Source organism: Hipposideros armiger, unplaced genomic scaffold (assembly GCF_001890085.2).
Source record: "Hipposideros armiger isolate ML-2016 unplaced genomic scaffold, ASM189008v1 scaffold_383, whole genome shotgun sequence".
Classification (NCBI taxonomy): Eukaryota; Metazoa; Chordata; class Mammalia; order Chiroptera; family Hipposideridae; genus Hipposideros; species Hipposideros armiger.
The window spans coordinates 1,585,030-1,606,826 of NW_017731733.1; the positions used below are offsets into that span (position 1 = coordinate 1,585,030).

Here is a 21,797-nt window from a genome sequence, read left to right on the forward strand (position 1 = left end):
TTAGCTGTAGGGGGTGCAGCGTCACTGGCCCTAATGTGGGATCCAAACCAGGGCCTTGCTGCTCAGAGCTGGTGTCCCAATCCAACTCTTAACCAATGCACCACTCGGCCGGCCCGAGTTTTATACTTTTTAAAATTTCTTTCATGAAAACTAACTTATTTCATATTTCTGGTTTTCAAAACAATAATAATGATCACTTATTTTGTCTTTTTTACAACATCTATTATATGCCAGATATCATTGTTTGGCTTTTGCATATTGTTGCAGTTAACCTAACTATAAGCTCTATTTTAAAAGAGGAAAACAGAGGCTGTGAGAATGAGACTAGAGCTAGAATTGTAAAACCAGCATTTCTTCCACTCTATTAGCATTGTTCCCATAAATGAAGAATAGGATGATGGTGCTACTTAATGGCACAAAATTACAACAGAATGGAGTAAACAGCATACTTTTTTTTAGATTTTATTGGGGAATTGGGGGAGGGGAACAGTGTTGGGGAATTGGGGAAGGGAAACAGCCAAGTTATTGTCCTTTAATCTTAGTTGTGGAGGGCGCAGCTAGCTCAGCTCCAAGTCCAGTCGCCATCAGGCCGCCCTTCAGCAGCTCGCGGCAGCTCAGCTCAAGGTGCTGTGTTCAATCTTAGTTGCAGGTGGGCATAGCCCACCGTCCCATGCAGGAGTCGAACCAGTAACCTTGTTGTTAGGAGCACATGCTCTCACCAGCTGAGCCATCCTGCCACCTGTTGGCAGCTCAGTGGCATCTCAGCTCAGGTACAGCTCACTGGCCCATGTGGGAATAGAACTGGCGACCCTGTTGCTCAGAGCTCATGCCCTAACCAACTGAGCCACCCAGCTGGCCCTAAACAGCATACTTTTAATGTTACTGAAAAACTAAAGTATTGCTGAAATCATAAATAAGTATCAGTTCAACTTGTCAAAACTTAACCTCAAATAGACTTAAAATACCCTTGAGTCTAAACTCCTAGAAGCCAGGGCCATATTTTACCCATTTTTATACCCCAGCTCTTATTCCATTTCCTATTGAAGTCCCTCAAAAAATTTTGTCTAACCATTTGCACTGATTAGTAAGATACTGTATTGTTTCCAGTATTTCCTGTCAAGTAAAGCTGGAATGTCCTGTGTTTAGCCTTTGTCATGTCTTTTTTTTTAAAGACAATAACTAAAGGTACAATTGAATGGAAATCAAATGGAGAATGTCAGTACTAACAAGATTCATTTCCCAGGTTTATTGATTTTGATGTGGTCCCCTCCACCTTCTGCTCCCAAGACTACCTGGCAATTTATGATGGTGTTAACATCAGTGATCCCCTTCTCGGCAAATTCTGTGATTCCAATCTTCCAGCAAATGTTAAGAGCAACAGTAATAGTATGCTTCTGGAGTTCAAGACAGACTCATCTCAAACAGCCAGAGGTTGGAAGGTATCTTTCCGGCAGACACTGGGTAAGAATTTTGGATAGTAAATCTATTTTTCATTAGTGTTAACTTTTGTGCTTTTTTTTTTCTTCTCACCTGACTAAAATTGCTTTTTATTTAAGTTTAGAGGAATACATCACATAAAGTTTTGGTTTTCAAAATTATGTACGTTCTGATTTTTTTTAAAAAAATCGTGCAACAAATGTACTTCTGTAGCATACACAGGTATAAAGTCTGTCTGCACAACCATCTCCAATGGGATCTGAGTCTCATTTTATCACCTGTGGAAATGGTAAGAGTTGAGCCTAAAGTCAGGGGCCAGATGAAGCAAGAAGGGCCCATCGCCTGTGTTGACTTTATCCTTAAGATGGTTAAGAGTGTTGGAGAATTTTAAGTAAAGACTGCATGGCCAGACTTGACTTATGAAAAAATTATAGTGATACCATGTTGGAGGAAGGCTTAGAGGGACCCTGAGATGTGAGAAGGAGGAAGCTTATTACAGAGTTCCCGATGAGAAACGTTGAAGGTTCAAACTAGCACAGCAGGAATGGAAATGCAAGGGTAGAAAATCTCAGAGATATTCAGCAGGTAGAGTACATTGGAAAGACAGTGTTTGGAACTTGATATGTTACATGAGGACAAACGATGAGGATGACTTCTTAGGAATAAGTTGTTGGATAGGGGTGCCCTCAGAGGCTAAGAATTAGGGAAGAAATATTATATTTAATTTGGAGCATTTGGGGTTGGAGAGCCTATGAGATATCTAAATGGAGAAATATAGGAGGAAGTAGAAACCTGGGCTGGAGATAGGCGATCTGGGAGCCATGTAGAGGTGAAAGGAAAAGCTAGGTATGAGGATAAATAAAAAATAACCCCTGGTTTGTTCCCACTGCATGCGAGAAATAATTATTTCTATGAAAGTAACTCAGAACTTTGAATCATTTAAAGTGTAAGGTAATTAATCAGTCCTCTGTTTATCTATACTCGTAGCATCAGTCACACGGTCTAACATAGTTTCTATTTGACATTGTAAAGTGTTTTGATTCTTTCATTTGAATATAGATGTGTATTCTATAATATAGGATACCGTGTTCTGAAAACGAACAGCTCACCACACAAGTCACATACTGTGACGTGTTAGAGAGACCTGGTACGTTTTCTACAATAAGAACCCGGAGTTACTCTTGAAACTCTTTCTTTCTCCTTACCCCATGCTGTGGATAACCTTCATCCCTCTGATTCCATGCAGAGCTTGACTCACACTTCTTCTCATTGGGCCTGATGGTTTGTATGTGTGCATTTCTTCAGGGAAGCAATTAGGCACTATGCTTTGAAGGCTTCCCAATGAACAGCAGACATCCCGACCAATTATATCAGAGAGGCACTTGGCCACCTCCCCAACTTAGCTGTATCAACAGTAACCTTAAAGCAAGTCTCTCGGGCAGGTAGAGAGTGTCACCTTAATGGAACTGCCTAAGTGAAGTGGCATACAAAACACAGGAGGCTATTTTGAAGGAAAAATTAATTTTCCCCTGCGGATTGTTTTTGTACAAAGGAACTCATAGAGTCTTGTCTTTAGCACAGACTTTAGAATCAAATGGCATGTCTTTGCATTTGTTCTTGTTTCCCTGCTTTCAAGTTGTTTTTCTTTTCCCTGATATATTCCCACATGACCATTGGAATAGTCTTAAAGCACTCCATACGGTTGCCATCGGCAGAAAGGTTGGCAGGCTAGCCCGTGTGCTCCAGCCTCATTAAATTACTGTGTTCTCCTGGGCTATCAAGAAGAGGCTTTTGGACTTACTGTGGTTCTACTGAACTGAAGTAGCGCAGTAGGAAAAAATCTTACACTGTCAGAGGCACCGTTCATCCATGAGCATCGGACGCTTTCACTCGATTACTGTTTTCCTCTGGTCACAGTTAGAGAAAAGGTTTAAGTGCAGAGAGCAGAAATAAAATTTCAATTACCTGCCAGTCTTGTGCTACCACTGCGTTTCATGAGGGTGAAACTTTTGCCTCTTTTTCATCTGTATAAACACCATCTGCCACTTGGAAATATTTCAGTAATTTTAAGTAATTTTTGATGATAATTTTTTACTGAAAATCTAAGTGTTATAATGTTATATTCTATAGTGTTACAAAGCTTTCAAGACCACACGCATAAATTAGCAGATCATTCTGCATAACTTTAATTTTGTTTGGTTTGGTTTTCTGTTTGTTTGTTTGTTTGTGATGAGGAAAAGGCGAGGAAGAACACGAGTGGATTGAATTCTTGAGTGTATAGTTACAGATCTGGATAAAAACCTAGACTTGGCTATTGGGATGTGCCTTTCATATCCATCTCATCCATTTACAGCTACCATACCCTGTGTTTTCTGCAAAGAAAAGGAAAACAACTTTGTGATCTGAACGGTGAATTTTTGTTTCCAATGCTGTCAGTTCAGCCTGGAAAACAATATCTTCACAGAGTAAATAATTCACGTGAAGGCGAAGCCGTTTTTGTCTACAACATCTCAATTTAGCTTATCTTGATTAAAACACTAGAGCTGTGCAGTTTTGCTATTTATTTTACATACTCGGTGATATTTTATAAATATGTGTTTTAATTTTTCAGAAGTTAGTAAAGAGCCAGCTCATATAAGTATGTGATTATTGAGTAAACTTCTCCTTGTGCATTTGTTGTACTTGTATTGTTCATGGGTCAGAGCACACATGGGTTACATATCCCTACTTTGTTGCTAATTACTAAATATGTAGTGAAATTGGGTCTCCTTTCATGACATCACTGCTGTGAAGGGCCATGTGGTTGGATATCAGGGGAGTGAAAGCAGAACAGGCACTTGGCAGGAGCCCTGTCTGACTGTAATGGGAGTCTGCCTTGCCCCTTTCCACATGCACTTCAGCACTGACATGAATAATTGATCCCTCTCAAAGTGATCAGGCTGGGCCTCGGGGAATTACCTGCAAATCTGAGCATTTTTCTCCAGAGATAGCTTTCATCTGATTGCTAATGGTATCTGTGATCCCATAAAGTTTAAAAAGCCATCAGTCCTGCGGATTTGGCTGCAGTAGGCATGCTCCACAGTGCAGAATTGACACCTGCCAGTGCCCTTTATTCTAGTAACTTCTGCTAGCTGAGTTTCTGCCCCTCCTGGACCACCAGGGTCTGCTTCAGCCATGACCGTGCTTACTTACCTGTATCACTCATGAAGCATTCCAGACTTGCAAACGTGTTTTTAAACCAGCAAAGCCCCATATTCTCTTCCTCTATTTGTCTCATGACATAGTGCTGCTTAGCCAGTCTTTTTGTGACACGCTCATGACATTAGACCCCACACTTAGATGTAGGATTAGATTGGGGATTTAAAGTACCTTGATAGACAGTATAGTACCATGGTCATTTGATTTGTTTTCTTAAGTAATGAATTCTATAACACTTTATCTCAATGCCAGGGTCAAACACTGAACTTGGCCTAATTAGGTCTGAGGTTTTCAGGCATTTGGATCAGTGAGTTGCCAAGGAGAGAGTGAAGAGTGACACCTTCAGGATGGGATGTCCTAGGACAAGGCTTCCCCTCGGAGAAGATGGCAGCATCAGGGACAAGCTGTCAGTGATCAAGAGGTGCACTTCACCTAAGGTTTACATCCTGGACACGTGACTAAAGCTCCCGGCCCCCTGTGGCCCACAGGCGGTGCTGAGGATGAGGGAACTGTCTGTCTCCCTGCACCTGGGGGTTTTGCCATATAAAGAATGAGTCAGGTGGCGTTAAGGTCAGATTCACAGACCTCTGCTGTGAGACAAAGGCAAAAACGCCAAAGCACATGTTTAACAAGGACAAAGTGACTCACGTCCACAGGTGGAAACATGCCCACATGGCAAGAGCTGTTGACGAGAAAGCAGATAGCCAAGACCCAATCATTACGTCATGGCCTACCTGGCAAGATGCTTTAGAAAAGTTCGATCACAGCTCTAAGCTCAATTTTAGCCACTCAAAAAGATCATTTTGAAGTATCACTCCCCTTTCTGTCTTTTAAGAACATGATAGGGACTAAGTAGGCAATTCCTATAAAGTACCGTACACGTGGATGCCAAAGAGAAAAACTGTCTGTATTAGAAAGTAATATTGAAGTCCCAGATTTCTATAGGGCACCATGCCCCAACCCACCCCGCCCTACCTGTAAAGTGAGGGAAGGGGTGACAGGGAGCGTTATTGTTAACAGCACCACTCCATGGTACAATGATTTCTTTCTTACTCACTTTGCCCTGAAATCTAACCAGCAAACCCTAAAGTGTACTTTAGAACTTAAATGTGAAATCAAAAGCTAAGTTCCAATTATATTGTAAGGCCTTGCAGAGGCCTAGCATATAACTGTCACTCCATCAATACTGGATGTCTGAACGAATTAGAGTAAGTGGATACGTTATGCCTACTTCATAATGCTATGGTATATAATATATACAGTATGTTATACATTCCATTTTATCTAGATTCACCTCATTCTCAAAAGGGAATCCTGGTTCATATAGTTCAGCTATTGCTAAGGGTAGTAAGGTGGGTATTTTCATCCTTAGAGAATTAGGCATACAGGATCAGACTCAACATTCGAGACATGTGTCTGGTCCTGGATTTTTGCCTGCTACCTTAACATCTGGATAATGTCTCTCAAATGTGTGAAAGGAAGACAGGTGGCAGTGGTGGGAAGAAGTGGAGGGAGTTAAACAAGGGTTTACTTAGGGGATAGGAGAGAAGGAAAGGGAGACAGAGAAAGCTGATGAAACCGGGGCCCCAATGATGGAAAATATGGTCAGTCATGAGACATAGAGAAAAACATAACATGTCAAATTCCCTTTGGCTTCTAGTTATTTTTAAGTTTCACAGTTTTGGTGTTAAGTTTGAACCTTGAGAGGCAGTCTAAAATTCTGTAGCTATACAATAAAAGAATAAACTTAAAAATATTCAATGACACTAAGTATTGGTGTAAATACAAACTTTGACAACTAAGTTCATGAACTTTCCACTGTGTAAACGCAGTGGAAAGTTCATGAACTTAATTGTCTGACCTTCGTATGTCTCTATGTACTTCTTAGCAGCCTGATATAAACTGCCAAACCACATTACTTCTAAAAGTACAAGTGCAATAAGACTTGAATTATAGCTTGAATAATTTTATAAGACTGCTCAAACAGCTCTCATTTAAGCGATAATGGGGTATTACTAGAAAGCAGTGCTGTTTGTCTGTTCTCTTAATGTCATTTGCTACCTCTGATGAAGTCTGAGAATGAGATGAGCTGAAATTGTAAACCCATTTGCAGAAAACTAGACTAAGCTTATTTCCGCCCTTTTTAAGCCTTGTAACTTTCACTGGTGATTGGACTTCCCTTGGGAGCTGATGCCAAAGCCAAGGTTATCTGCAGTTTATCCTTTGTGGGTTTTACTGAAAAGGGTTTTTTGCTGAGCTGAGAATGTGGGACTAGGATAAAGAAGCCAACAAATGCTTAGTTCACCGAAACCTTACAAAAGCAAGTAGACAGGAGTAAAATTCCAGTTCAGCAAAAAGAAAGGAATGTTTTTTTTATTAAAATATATTCCCGCATCAGAGTCTGTGCTCCCTGGAATGACCCGATTGCTGCCCCTGCTCTTGAAGGGGGAGGCTGTTGGAAAAATAAAACCAGATGGTACTGTGGAAACCAAGCTAAGTGATAAAAGTGAGTTAATGGTAAATTATAAGATAACATTTTGAAAGCCATTCAAGTAAGCAAGAGCTGGGAAGCAGTTATTATTCTTCATAACTGAAGACATACCAGACCTCCCGAAAATGTAACCCAGTTTTGTCTCAGATAACTGGGAATTTGGGGTTATATTATTTGTTTTTATCCTTATTCAGCTTGGCCTGGCTTTGGTGTAGTGTTCTGAGGAGCATACAAGCAAACTATATCTGAAAAGCAGTAAACATTTAAAAAAAAATTCTTTGGCTGTAAATCGGTTGTTTAGAAACAAAATATTATGAGGACTCTAGGACTGTATTCTCCTCTTTGTTCTGATATATGAAAAAACACCTTTTAACTTCGTGTGGTAGCTTTATTTGATGCTCACTCCCAAGTGAAGACTTGTCCCAAAATTCCAGGGCACAATGATAATGACACACTGTCACTGAGCACCTACATGACGCACTTTATGTAGATGATCTCATCTAATCCTCACAGCTGCCCAAAAGACAGGGATTATCTAGTTTCACAAAAGAGGAAATAAGAAGTAAAGAGATTGACTAATTTTCTGCAGTCAAAGGGTTTCTAAGAGGTAAAGACGAGCTTTGAACCAAGTAGGCCTGTCTCCCAAATTCGTGGCTTTCCTAATCAGCCCACGTCACCTCTGTCCCCATCAATAAATTTACCTTGGGACCAAGAGAGATTCTGGGGGAGTTTTCTGAGAAGCAAGCCATTTCTTTTCTTACTCTTTGGGATGGATAGAGCTACTTTTCTCCAGTTTCATGTTCTCGTTGGACACTGCCTGCTTTCAAATAGCAGCATTCCAATTTATACCTAATCCCAAATAGTATATTTGCTAATATCCTATTATGATGTAAATATTGCACATAGCTATAGCAGTAACTGTTTCCTCCTTTTCAAAAGGGAAGGAAAAATGTATATTTTAATAAAATATACTATTTATAAATAGTATAAATAAATGTATATTTATATTATTTATACTATGTAATCTATATTATAATTTTGTATTATAAGATAGTTGTTTATGTTATATGTTTTTCATATATTATAATTTATGTATTATATTGAATTTATAGTATGAACATTATACAATATATTTACATAAATATATGGTATATTTTATAATATAATATATATATTATAAACAATATTTATATTTACAAATGGTATTATAATTGTATTTGTAATATATATACATATATACATATAATATATATAATATAGGCATTTTATAATATGATATATTAACATAATATATCATATGTTATATATAATGCAGTAATAACCAATTAACTTTCTGATGTTGGCAGACAAATGTCATATCTGTCTTATGGGCTTTGCATGGCATAATGGTAAAGAATTAGCACAGTTATGTGGAGTATAATTGTACTGGGATATGAGAGTAACAAATCTCTATATAACAAAAAAAACTCTAGCCCCAAATTATGGCCTTCAATTTAGTAAAATTCCTCACCACAGGATTCTAACAAAATGAAGGAATTTGGACATTTATTTTAATGCTATAACCCTGATTGCTATTCTTATCATATACTTTAGCTTACAAATTGGGGAACTAAGTCACAAGGAAATTAAGTGACTCTCCAAGGTCACGTAGCAAGTCTTCAGCAGAATTGGGAAAGTAATCCCTGTGTCCACAAAAAAATACTTCTACCAGAGTGGTAAAAGTTGAAATATAGATAGCAGTGTACAACCTAATATATCAATGAGAGCAACATAGCAATTTTATGTCCTTGCTTAAATATTTAAAAGCTGCTGGATACTTGGCCTGATTTTATGAAGTCCACATCTTTTGTATTGCAACCTATTGTATGACTAAAGTAGCACATTGCTGTTAATCCTGCTTTCTCTAAACAAAACATTTCTAAATTTTGATAACTTTTGATTTTGTAGTTGTCAATGTTGAGTAAATAACATTTTATTTCTTTAAATAGTGCTGCTGCACCTAATGTATCCTGAATTTTACAAATTATTAAATTTACTCCGCTGAGGGTTGGCCGAGTGGCTCAGTTGGTTAAGAGCTCGCTCAAGAGTTTGAGCTCTGAGCAAAAGCGGTTTGAGTCTAGCCTGAGCTGAGCAGCCGCTGAGCTGCCAACAGGTAGCAGGATGGCTCAGCTAAAAAAAAAAAAAAAAGAAAGAAAAAAATTTACTCCGCTGAAATCTAATACTCAGAGATTGAATTTTCTTAAGTAACAGAGCCAACATTCATCATGGCAATTTTTTAGCTAAAGAAGCATTTTCCTACTAAAACACTACCCCCTGGGCAGCGTTTTAAATCTTTTAGTGATATTTTCATTGTTGTTCTGATAATTGTTTTTTCACAATTAAGTAGGCTACAAAGTCAACTAAATTTGCTTTAATAGCAGGTGAAGATACAGAACCAAAAAGTCATTTTGTTAAAAAAAAATTTTATGTTTATATATACATACACATATACATAATGTGTTTATAATATAGTAACAACTTTATAAATCAAGAAATGCATTTAATTTCAAGAATTTCCCTTATAAACTTAGATTAGAAAGCAAAAATCCATCTGATAAGAATTATTTATATTTTCTATTCATTCCTTCATTGTTTATTCAGCAATATTATGCAGGCAATGAGCTTTTCTTTGGGGATACAAAGATGAGTTCAACAAAGTCTCTATTCTTGAGAAGTTCACACAAGTAGAAGAGTCAGCAAATAATTGTAGATTTGGTAGAACTGTTTTTTGTTTTTTGGGTTTTTTAAAAAGATTTTATTAGGGAATTGGGGGAGGGAACAGTGTTGGGGAATCGGGGAAGGGGAACAGACAAGTTGCTGTCCTTTTGTTCTTCAGTCTAGTTGTGGAGGGCATCGCTTCACTGGCCCATGTTGGTATTATCATTGTGCTCTTCCCGGGCAAGGCAGATCAGTCGCCGGCCATTGGACAGCCGCTCACAGTAGCTCCCGGCAGCCCACTGCAGCCCCACTGCAGCCTACGCCATTGCCAGCGACTCACGGCAGCCCAGCTCCAGGTCGAGCTGTTGTTCACCATCTTAGCTGTAGAGGGCACAGCGTCACTGGCCCATGTGGTATTCGAACCGGCGGCCCTGCTGCTCAGAGCTCGCGCTCCCAAGCCAACTCTTAACCAATGAGCCACTCGGCCAGCCCTTGACAGACATGTGCAAAGAACAATGGAGGCAGAAAAGAAGGGAATCTGTGGTACTTTGGTGTTGAGTGAGAGAAAGCATCACAGTGAATTGAACCCTAAATTATAGTATAAATGGTTAGTAGCGTAGGCTCTGGAGCTAGACTCTGTGGGTCAAAACCCAGGTCTTGTACACCCCAACAAGTTTGACCTTGGACAGTTTATATGTCCTCTATGTCTTGATTTTTGTCATCTGTTAAATGGGCACTCTAATAGTAACTACCTCAAAAGACTGTGGTGCAGATTAAACTAATTCATCTCTGGCATCCAGTTAACATGCAGTGAATTTGAACTATAAATAGTATTGACTTGGAAGGGCGTGAAGGTATCTATTGAGAAACAAACATTGTATGGGGAAGATAAAGCATGCGCAAAGAGGCATCCCATTTCAGAGGCTACAGATTGACTGGCACATTGTTTGGTAATGCTTTGGGGTATAAGGTGGAGAAGATCAATAGGAGCCGAGACAGGAGAGATAAGTGGAGGGCTTGGTCTCATATGAAAAGGGGGTCCATTGATTTTATTTTAGCTGGAGAACAACCTAATTAGATGTTTTTTAGAAGGCACATTCTTGCACTTATGAGGATGACGTTTTGAAGTGGGGGCACCATTTTAGGCAGGAAAAATTTAGGAAAGTATTGCAATAATTAAGGCAGAGGATGACGAAAGTAGTGGCAATGTGAAAATAAAGAAGGGGGTTGAAAGGAGAAATACTTAAGATGTACAGTCTAATCAATGGCACACAGTAGTAGTTGAACAAGGCAGTGAGGGAATTGGTGGGGAGGGAATGATGATCCTAAGGTTTCTGGACAATATTTTGTGATAACACTATCCAAATATAAAATTTTAGAAGAGGGCCAGGTTTTGTAGGATAAGTAATAAATTTAGTATGGAGAATTTGGTGCCATCCAGCTAATGTTTAGTAGGTAGTCAGATATGAGAATTAGAAGCTCAGTATAAACGCCTGGACTAGAGTTTTGTTCTTTTTTTTGCTTTGAGGAAATGTAATGTATGTAGCACATCTACATTTAAAATTATTATACTCATATTGTCTTGGTGAATTGACTCATACCATTCTGCATATCCTTTTGTTATTTGTTTGTTTTTCATATCCTTTTTAAATACTTTTTGCCCTGATGTTCTCTTTCTCTGATGTAGTATAGCTTCCCTAGCTTTCTCTCAAGTCAGTTTGACTGGTATATTTTTCAATCTCTCCATTTTCAGGCTTTCTCGATCCCAAAGAGTGTATTTGGGTTTTGTTTTGCTTTGTCTTTCAATTAGAGAATTTAATGTGTTTATAGTGAATAAAATTACTAACGTTGTTGGATTTAAATATACCACTGTATAAAAACCATTACTTAGTCATTCTTTTACTCTCCTTTTAGTAGTTACCTTAGAATATTCTATCTTGACTCATTAGAATCTGATTTAAAATTAGTCCTTTTACAACTTTATGGTACATGCAGGGACCTTAGCACCTTCTAACTCCATTTATCCACTTCCTGCCTTTTGTGCTACTAATTTTAATTATATTAATTTTAATAAAATTATATTAATTCTACATATATTTTAAGCACATCAAACATTTTTTATTGTTTTATGCATTGAGTAATTATGTATAGTTACCATTGTTGGTTTTTTCTTCCTGAATTTCTATGCTTCTGTATGGGATCGATTCCTCTCCTTTTGAAGAACTCCCTTCAGAGTTTTTTGTTTTTTTTTCATGTACTGCAAATCTTCTGGTAAAAACTTGACTTAGTTTTAGTTTTTCTGAAAAAAGCTTTATTCTGTCTTAAATTTTGTGGGCTAGTTTCACTAAATGTAGAATTAGAGCTTGGGATTTATTTTTATTCAGCACTTTAAGATGTTAATCCATTGTCATCTGGATTCTATCATTTTGGTTAGAAGGTCACTGTGGAATTCATTCTGTGCTATCCATACTTTGGGACACCCAACCCCGGTCATTCTATTGTAGTGTGCTATACTCTACACTGAGCTATAACTCTGTGTGTGTGTGTGTGTCTATTTTGGCCAGGGTTATCCAGTGATAATGTGCTTTTAATTTGCATTTACCTAATGGTGAACAATTTTCATGTGCTTTTTTTTTTGTCATATGTAACTCTTGTTTGCTGAAATATATGTGTTCATATCTTTTGCCTTTTTTGTAATTGGATTATTTGTTTTTCTACTATTGGATTTTGAGAATTCTTTATATATTCTCAATAGTAGTCCTGTGTGGTTTACAAATATTTTTTCCCAGTCTATAGCTTATTTTTTAATCTTCTGAACAGGACTTTCTTAGAACAAAAGATTTTGGTTTTGATAAAGTCCAATTTATCAGTTTTCTTTTTCTTCTTTTTTATTTTTGATATGCTTTTGGTGTCAAGGCTGAGAACTCTTTGCCTATCCTGAGGTCTCAAAGATTTCTGCTCTGATTTCTTATAAAAGTGTTGTCATTTACATTTTTCATTTTATGTCTATGATCCATTTTGAACTACTTTTTGTTTAAGGTCTGAGGTTTAGGTTGAAGTTAATTTTTTTATTCTGGATGTTCAATTGCTCTAACACCATTTGTTGAAAAGACTGTTTTTCCTCTATTAAATTGCTTTTGCACCTTTGTAAAAAAATCACTTGGGCCTATTTTTGGAGGTCTGTTTCTGGGTTCTCTATTCTGTTTCATTGATTTACATGTCTAACCACCACCATCATCGCACTATCTTGATTAGTATAGCTGTATTGTAAAGCTTAATATAAGGTAGACTGAGTCCTCCTACTTCATTCTTCTTTGTCAAGGTTGTTTTAGCTATTCAAGGGCCTGTGCCTTTACATATAAATTTCAAACAAACTTTTTTACATCTGTGGAAAAGTCTTGCTGGTGTTTTCATAGGACTTGCATTGTACCTGTATATCAATTTGGGAATAACTGGCATTTTTACTATGTTGAGTCTTCCAATCCTAACACATGTATTCGTTTATTTGGATCTTCTTTGATTTCTTTTATCATTCTGTAATTTTCAGCACACAGATCCTATCTATGTTTCATTCTATATACCTAAGTATAATATTTTCTTTGGAGCAATTGTGTTTTTAATTTTGATTTCCACATGTTCATTGTTATATACAGAATTGTGATTGATTTTTGTGTATTGTCTTCTATCCAGTTTTTCCTAAACTAACAATAAGTGTTTTAGGAATTTTTATTCAATTTCCTTGGATTCTCTATATCTGCAAACAGTGGTAATTTCATTTCTTCCTTTCCAGTGTGTATATATTTTTCTTTGCCTATTACACTGGCAAGAATTTCCAATACTATGCTAAGTAAGAGTGGTGAGAAAAACTATTCTTGCTTTGTTCCTAATCTTGGGAAGAAAGCATTTAGTTTTTCACTATTAAGTGGTATGTTAGCTGTAGAATTTTTATAGATGCTCTTTATCAAGTTGAGAATTTTATTCCTGGATTGCTGAGAGTTTTTATCATGAATTTGTGTTGGATCTAATCAAATCCTTTTCTTTCATCAATTGATAAGATCGTATCGTTTTGCTTAGAAAATCATTTTTAATGATTTTAATAAAATAATTTCAAAGCTGGCAAGGATGATTTTCATGAGAATGGACTAATGATACATACATATGGTGTTTTCAATAATACCTACATAATGCAAAATAAATTAAAAGATAATAATAAAATTATCATTATCCTGAGTTCTTTATAAATTATGTTGCTCTTTTTCTAGTGACTATAGCTACTGATTAGCTGCTGAAATTACTTTTCTTTTATAATAGTAAATTACCTTTCTTTTAATATTTTAGTTTTATGCTTCCCAAATATTACCAGACTAAATGAATACACATTCTAAGTTAAATTAGGCTGGGTCTCTAATTAGGATATTTAAAATGAGTCAAATCAAGTGATGTTATCGAAAACAAATTTTAAAAACCTCACACAACTCTTGTTACAAAACCTTTATGGTTTTTTCTTGCATAGCATAATTATAATACCTAAATTGTTGTACATGTTTGAGGTTAGGGATTAGAATAATAAATCCAATTTACTTTTAGAGAAAAAGAAACTAAACAGTTTCATCTGGAGCCTAGTTGATTTTTTTTATCTCATTTAAATTTGTTGGAGTGACATTGGTTAGTAAAATTATATAGGTTTCAAGTACACTTCTATAATATATCATCTGTATATTGCACTGTGTGTTCTCCACCAAGAGCCCACTTGAATTTTTAAAATGAATTCACTGCTTTAGGGCAGTTATATACTGCAGCTCTGAACATCACCATCTCTCTTGGTGTGCACCCCCATTTCCCTAAGGTACCAGTTTTAAATGCTTTTATGTCCTGCTCCCTGTGCTTCACTGTGCGTCCTTCAAGTACAACTTAAAACTGCAGCTGGCTCACTGGGGAATAGGAAAAAGCCTGAAGTCAGGCCAATCTTTATCGCAAGTCCACCAGCCATTCACTATTTGTCCAAGCAGGGATTGCCCAGAGATGGATGGAGGTCCTGTCCAGGAGACCTCAATAAAATGTCAGCCTCATATAATGTCAGGCACAAAAATGTCGACTCTCAAGATAACGATTATGTTTAGAAGTGGATCTGACTCCTCTAAAGCCTTCAAGATGTTTTCTCTTAGATAATAATGCTATTTCTTTATCAGATTTATCCCGGCTTGAACTTCACTCTGAAGTTTAATAATTGGAGAGAAATCATTTAGGATTCAGTGACTGATTTTTGCTTAAGTGGAGCTTGACCCAGATCTCATTGCTTACTATGGGTTTATATTTCCAATATTTCTTTAGTGAAGCATTTGCTTTCTCAAAAGAAGCTCTTTTGTGGGAAGTGTTTCCAATTTGGGGAAGAAGGTTAGAGTGACATTCGTTCTTGGGCACAGGGAGTGAGTGTCATTACTGAGTGTTTCTGATGCAACTTGACTGATGGAGGAGGTGCTGATAGATAGGAGTTTGCTGGATGGTAGAAAACTGTGTGGTAACAAGGAAGGTGATGGATTTATGATGCTAAAAGTAACATGTCTAACGGTCCAAGTTGATAATTTGGCATTGGATGCCCTCCATAAAGTAGCCCATCCTGCTTCCCATCTCTCATTGTTTTTCTTCATGTACTCTCTGGTTTTCACTAACAAAATTATGCTTTCCTGTGCATATAGTATAAATTCCTGTCCACTTAACCTTTGGTTATGAGCTTCTTTCAGTCTGGAGTTGCCATTACCAACCCCAAGTCTACATGGTTTTGTCCAGTTTATCCTTTAAGACTCAAATCAAATGTCACCTTCTCCTTGAACATTTTATCAGAGCTCAAAGTAATCTCCCGCTCTTCAGAACTCAAGACTTTCCTGCCTCTTTTAAGGCACTATCAGTTTCTAAATTCTACCATCATTATTTATCTAGGTCCTATCACTGCTGTCAGACTACCATTCACCTTTTCCCACCTCAATACTAAATATATGCCCTTGGATATTAAAACATTGTTAAATAAATCAATGTATGAACTCATTAATACTCTAATTGCTCTTCCCTGTTATGCATGTCAACAAGCTTAAGTGGTTTCCTTAAGTAACAAGCAGCTGACACTGAAAGAAAAGCTGTGCAAACTCCAATTCTTTGTTAGTTTGCGAGCCTGTTTAATAGGAAAAGAATTATGAGTAATACGTAGTTCAGCTCTGTGCATTGCTTGGGTTTCAGGATAATTTTGTTGTCAATCCCATCTATGGATATATCAGGGTCTGGGCCTTTGAAAGCATTTCAGCTCCAGGCCTGACTGTACGAATAATCTATAGTTTGACTGGACTTAGAAGCTATGGCTAGGGCAGTCTGACTTACTAAATAATGCATCTATCCTGAAAAACCTTCTGCACCTTTTGCATCCCAGGAGAGCGGCCATTGTTCACATTTCCTGCACGCTCCAAGTCCAAAGTCTTAGCACCCCCTAATGTTGAAAGCTGCCCTCTCACTGTTAACATCTAAACAAATGGGTTGAGAAAAATAGGTGAAGGCCAGTGACAGTGAAATTTACTTTGGAACTTAGTAATGATCTATATTTGTGTAGAACACAAACTTTATGAACAATACTTTGGGCACCTATTTAATCTCTAGTCCTTATAGGGCTATTTTGAGCTGAATTCATCCTCATTGTTTCTTTGGAAATTGTCAATAAGTTTTTCTTCCTTTGATGTTCTTCTTACATCATTTCTGAGGCATTGGGTTAGGCTTTAGAGGTGATGAAACTAAGTCCAGTGTTCTGAGGATTTTCCATATTTTTTTTTCATAGTAGACCATTTAGTCATCTTGAGAGTATTTTTAATCTCTTTTTATTTCTCTCATTTTACTCTGAATTTCAAAGTTTTTATTGCAAAGTATACTTTTTTCCTTTTAACAATGTATTCTTCTTTGGTTTCCCTTTCTTTTTGAGAAAGAAAAAAAAAATCTAATATAGAGTGGTTTAATATAAACTGGCCTGGAGTGTTAAATGCCTCTCACCCTCCTTCTAATAGATTATTTAAATAAAACATTTGTTGGGAGCCAGTTCTTTTGGAGTGTTGGGTAAATTCCTCATAAGTTCAAATTCAGTGGGGTAGTGTTCGTAAAAGCAGAACATAAAAGTAAAACAGGCTCACAGTTTCCACCAGTTTTATTAAGCAAAGTACTTTATTTTCTATAAAATTGGATTTCTCAAGGATTGAGAAAGCTTCAGTAAATCACACCAGCAGTTCTAAAAATGCACATAAAACAAATCTGGTTACTCATTTTTCTAGGCAGCTCTGTGAGTGAGAAGGGGACTGAGGGGGTAGTGAGAGACGTGGGGAGGAAATCGGGAATGAAGAAGCTAAGGGAAGCGGCAACAACAGCTGCAGAAGCCCCTGGAGCTCAGTGAACGATCTGATACTGTTTCTAAAAGTGGGAGAGGAAGTAGGAACAATATGGTGTTTAAAAGCCTCCACCTAAAACTTAAGATTTGTCCTCTTCGTTGGCATAACGATGTGTCTTTGTTTTAACACAGGGCCTCGACAAGGATGTGGTGGCTATCTGACACCTTCAAATTATACCTTTGCCTCTCCTGATACTGATTCAAATGGAAGATACGACAAGAATTTAAACTGCGTATGGTTCATAGTTGCACCTATAAACAAACTAATCAAACTCACCTTCAATACATTTGCTCTGGAGTCAGCAACTGATTTGCAAAACTGCATCTATGATTATGTGAAGGTAAGGCTATTATATTTCTTAACCAGGTCTTCTAATCCAGGCTTTTATATGGTGTACTCCACTTGATACCATACAGGAAGTCCTGAAAATTGTATTGCTAATATTTAAAATGATCTGTTCTTCAAAGATGTAACGTATAATATTCCAGATGCTCTATCTTCATATCAAATTAATCTTTACTGTGGATGACCCAAAAACGTTGTGTGGCTTCTGACATTAGCTTTAAGATTCACTGTACATCCATAGCTAGTCAAGAGATGATTTGTGTGGAAAGAGATACTCAAAGGACTTTTGTCAAATGCTGCATATTAATAATCACCTCTTAATTTTTTTACTTTTAGAGGTTATATATTTATTTTCCATGTTACCTTTACATGTGGAAAATATCTTAGTTCTAAAAGTTCATAAAAAATAAATCAAGAGACTTGTCTGCTCAATTTTTAATGACTCTTTAATATTAAATTATTGTACCTATCAGGCTATATGAATTTCTTCTTTTTCTTTCTTTTTTTGGGCTCTATGAATTTAGATTAAAAATTCTTAGTATGAATCAGTATACACTAGTACTTTCTTGGGGGAAACACAATGAGTATGGCAAGATTTCTGGCCATAAGGAGATTAAGTCTGATTGCAAAATTATGGGATGGCACATGGCAAATCAACAATAAGCAATTCAGGACAGCCAATATTAAAGTGCCATCTAATGCACTGGATATGGGCTTGAAGCAAACTTAAAGTTGAAGAGGTAAGAAAGTTTATGATAGTCTGGCATGAACAAGAAAGATTTCATAGAGTGAGGAAAAGCTTATTCAAGTCAGGAGAGAAGGCATTCTAGTCAAAGTGTGCATTAAAAAAAGGCATAGAAGGGCCGGCCGAGTGGCTCATTTGGTTAAGAGCTCACTCAAGAGTTTGAGCTCTGAGCAACAGCGGTTCGATTCCCGGCCTGAGCTGAGCTGCTGCTGAGCTGCCAACAGGTGGCAGGATGGCTCAGCTAAAAAAAAAAAGGCATAGAGGTTGGAATGTGCTTGTTCTTGAAAGACTGAAGAGGCTGGCTTTATGAGAGCAGCATATTACTAAAGAGTAGCAAGAAATAAGATGGTCTAAGTGGAGAAATGCACAGATTATTATGGATCTTAAAACTCAAACTAACGAATTTATATTTTATGCAGTTGAAAAGAAGGGTGATTGCAGGTTTTCCAATGAGTGCTATGCTAAGAGCAGAATTTAAGAAAGATTAATCTGGAATCAGCATTCAGGGTGGATTGTCAGGTGGAGAGCCTGGAGTTAGGACCCCATGAGTAGGTCACCGTCACATAAGGAGGGTACAGAGATGGTAGAGATGACAATCCTGGCACAAGAGAAACTTCTAAGTTCTAAAATTGTGTTAACTTTTAAAGAAATTGTTTTCTTTTTTAAACAGGAGAGGAAAAGTCATAGATGCAATACACACTTGAGCCCTTAGTTATAATATATGCTGTCTTATATTTTCACCATGGTAAGCGCCAACCGTAGGAGAACGGGAGAATGTCAGTGCTATGAGGGACCGTGCATTTGTAAGGGATTGGTCCAGGCTGGGTGATGGCAGGGCAGACAAGTGGCATTGCCCACGGGGAGAGGATGAAAGGGAACTCCAGCAAGAAGACAGCAGCACAGATAGAAAGGAGACAGCAACAGAGCATGTCTGAAATCAGGAGAACACGTGCTTTCTTTGAGGGGGACAGCCTGGGACTAGAAAGCCAGGGTCCCACTCAGTTCCAGGAAGGTTCACAGTGAGGCAGCTGGAGAACAAAAGACAAGAAGCAGGACTCATGAAAAACAAAACAAAACAACAAACAGGAGTAGTGAGTATAGTGTTAATGAAGTCAAGAAAGAGTCTTTTATGGAGGACGGGTGGTCAATACTCTTAAATTGTATGTTAGAGGCCAGGAAAGGTTAAGATGAAGAAAAGAGACTCACTAGGTGGGATGCCAACCATTTAAGTAACGTGTTGGCTCAGAAGCTGGATCAGAGGAAGTTCATGAAGAACTAGAGATAGCAAGAAATGCCAGTTCAGGTTGAATTCTTTTCTGAAATGAGACCAACATGGCCAGAGCAGCCGTGAAGCAGATGCTCAAGACCCTTTGAGAGAGTCTCTGATTTTACAGAAAGGTAATAAGCTTTAGGGACAGATAACATTGAATCAAACCCAGTTTTGTCACCTGACAAATTTCAGTGTCCTCCTGATTCCTCGCCACTGCACCTACTAAAAAACAAACAAACAAACAAACAAACAAACAAACAAATCACAACATCATACTTACCTTGCAAGGCTGTTTTGAGGATGAAGATGCCAGGGTTCAGCACATAAAATTTGTAAACAAATTTCTTTCTTTCTTTTTCCCCTTCGTGTAATCCCAGATGGGCATGAAGGCTGTGCGGTCTCCTTTTCTTAAAATATTAAAAATAATTGATTTACCCATCCATTATTATAAATATAAATTCATGTGAGGTGCTTTGGGTGTGGTCCTGCTAGGAGGGCTGATAGGATTTATTCTCAAGATCCATTTCTATGAGGGTGATTTGATAATATCCTTAAAACCACTGGTAATTTTCTGAATTTCCTCAAGTTATTTAGGCTAGAAATAGCAAGATCGAAAACAAGCAGTTATTTTCTAGCTTCAAAATAAAATTTCCTTGTTTTAAAAGAAGAAATTCTGTTCAGAGCTACTCTTATTTGGCTTCTCGGGAAAGCAATTTCCCTCACTTGGCAACTTTTTCAGCTTCTACTAAATTGAACAGTCCTCCTTGTGATGGGAAGCCTGGAGGTATTTTTATTAAAGAGATTTTCTGTGATAAATGGGACATTTGATTCCTTTTAGATTGTTTCTTAGATATTAGAATCAAATCACATTTTAGAAAACAAATTTAATTCAATTCTGTAGGTAAACGTGCAAGTGAAAACTTGACAATTCCATTTTTCATTCTTAATCATATCACTATTGTTTTTGAAAGGGTTGACTTGGAAAGTTATTAAGATACGTAGTGAATTGTGTATTTCACTGAAAATTAACACCCATTCCATAAAGAGTCATGTGGCATGATTCATGCTGGACATTGTACCCCAAACTAGAGGTGTAGAGAGTAAAAACTACAGACCAACATGTGAGCATATAAATGATTACACAACATGACAAAAATGATAAATATGAAACAATGTAGAAAAGTAGAACAGGAGAGAGAATGATAGACGTCATTTTGGGGTCAGGAAGGGCTTCCTAGATGGGATGGCGGAGCTGGGCTTTGGAAGGACATCACAAAAGCCTGCTTCCTGTGGGAGTCCAGCTACCAAAGAGAGGGAGCTACAGAGGGGCTGCGAGCTGTGTAGAATGCGCCCAACTCCTTGACACAATTTGCCTATGGCTTAAGTCATGCCTTTGTGGTGCACAGTGAGTGAAATGGAAGACAGGGCTCAGACCTGGGACCCAAACTGACAGTTCTCTGGTAGGAAATATGGAAGCAGCAGAAAGAAGATAACTCCTTCCTAATGTTGCCCAGGTCCTTCTCAGCCCAGTCAGTGCCTGTTGTAACAGCCAGTATTTTGTAATGCTTCCCTGACCATCTGAAGGGACAGTCATCTATGCTACAGCCTACTCATACTCATACTTCAAAAATATCAATATAATCTACTAACTGCATTAAAAGGAGAGTTAAAAGGATACAAAATATTGCAAATTTCAGTATGTACATGCCCTGACACAACTACTCTAATTCACATGATAAAGTAGTTAGATTCTTCTTCTATGTGGAAAGTGTAATTTTAACTAATCTGGGGAGGCTTTATTTGCAGCTTAAATGTCAATGGCACTATCCCCATCTGCAATTAGAATTTCTAAAATGGGAGAAAATCTAAAAAAAAAAAAAAAAAGCTCTAAAGAAAACAACACTCTTCCCTCAACTGACACACTAATTACATTCTTGGAAATCTGGTGCATATTAAAGCTGTCCAAAAATATTTTGTGTTTACATATAGAGTAGATTTAAGTTCTGGGATCAAATAATGATAAACAGTGTTTTTACACAAATGTCTGGCAGGACATTCAAAAGTGATATGGGGCATAGAATAAATCTTCACTTTGCAGGATTGTCCTGTGAATTGTAGGATGGAATTCTGCCATGTGGCTGCTAAACACTAAATGCCAGTTAGAGCCCCATGCCTTTTATTTTTTATTTATTCTTTATT

The 21,797-nt window shown here is 37.4% G+C and overlaps 1 protein-coding gene across 1 annotated transcript in view; it reads left to right on the forward strand.

The window, feature by feature from the left end:
* The window catches only part of CUBN (cubilin), a 256,725-nt gene that overhangs the window by 212,543 nt on the left and 22,385 nt on the right, over positions 1-21,797 (forward strand). Inside the window, exons 59-60 of the mRNA XM_019662920.1 lie at positions 1,244-1,461; positions 17,370-17,578. Of these exons, the coding sequence (XP_019518465.1) occupies positions 1,244-1,461; positions 17,370-17,578 (427 nt within the window). The remainder of the gene's footprint in view (positions 1-1,243; positions 1,462-17,369; positions 17,579-21,797) is intronic.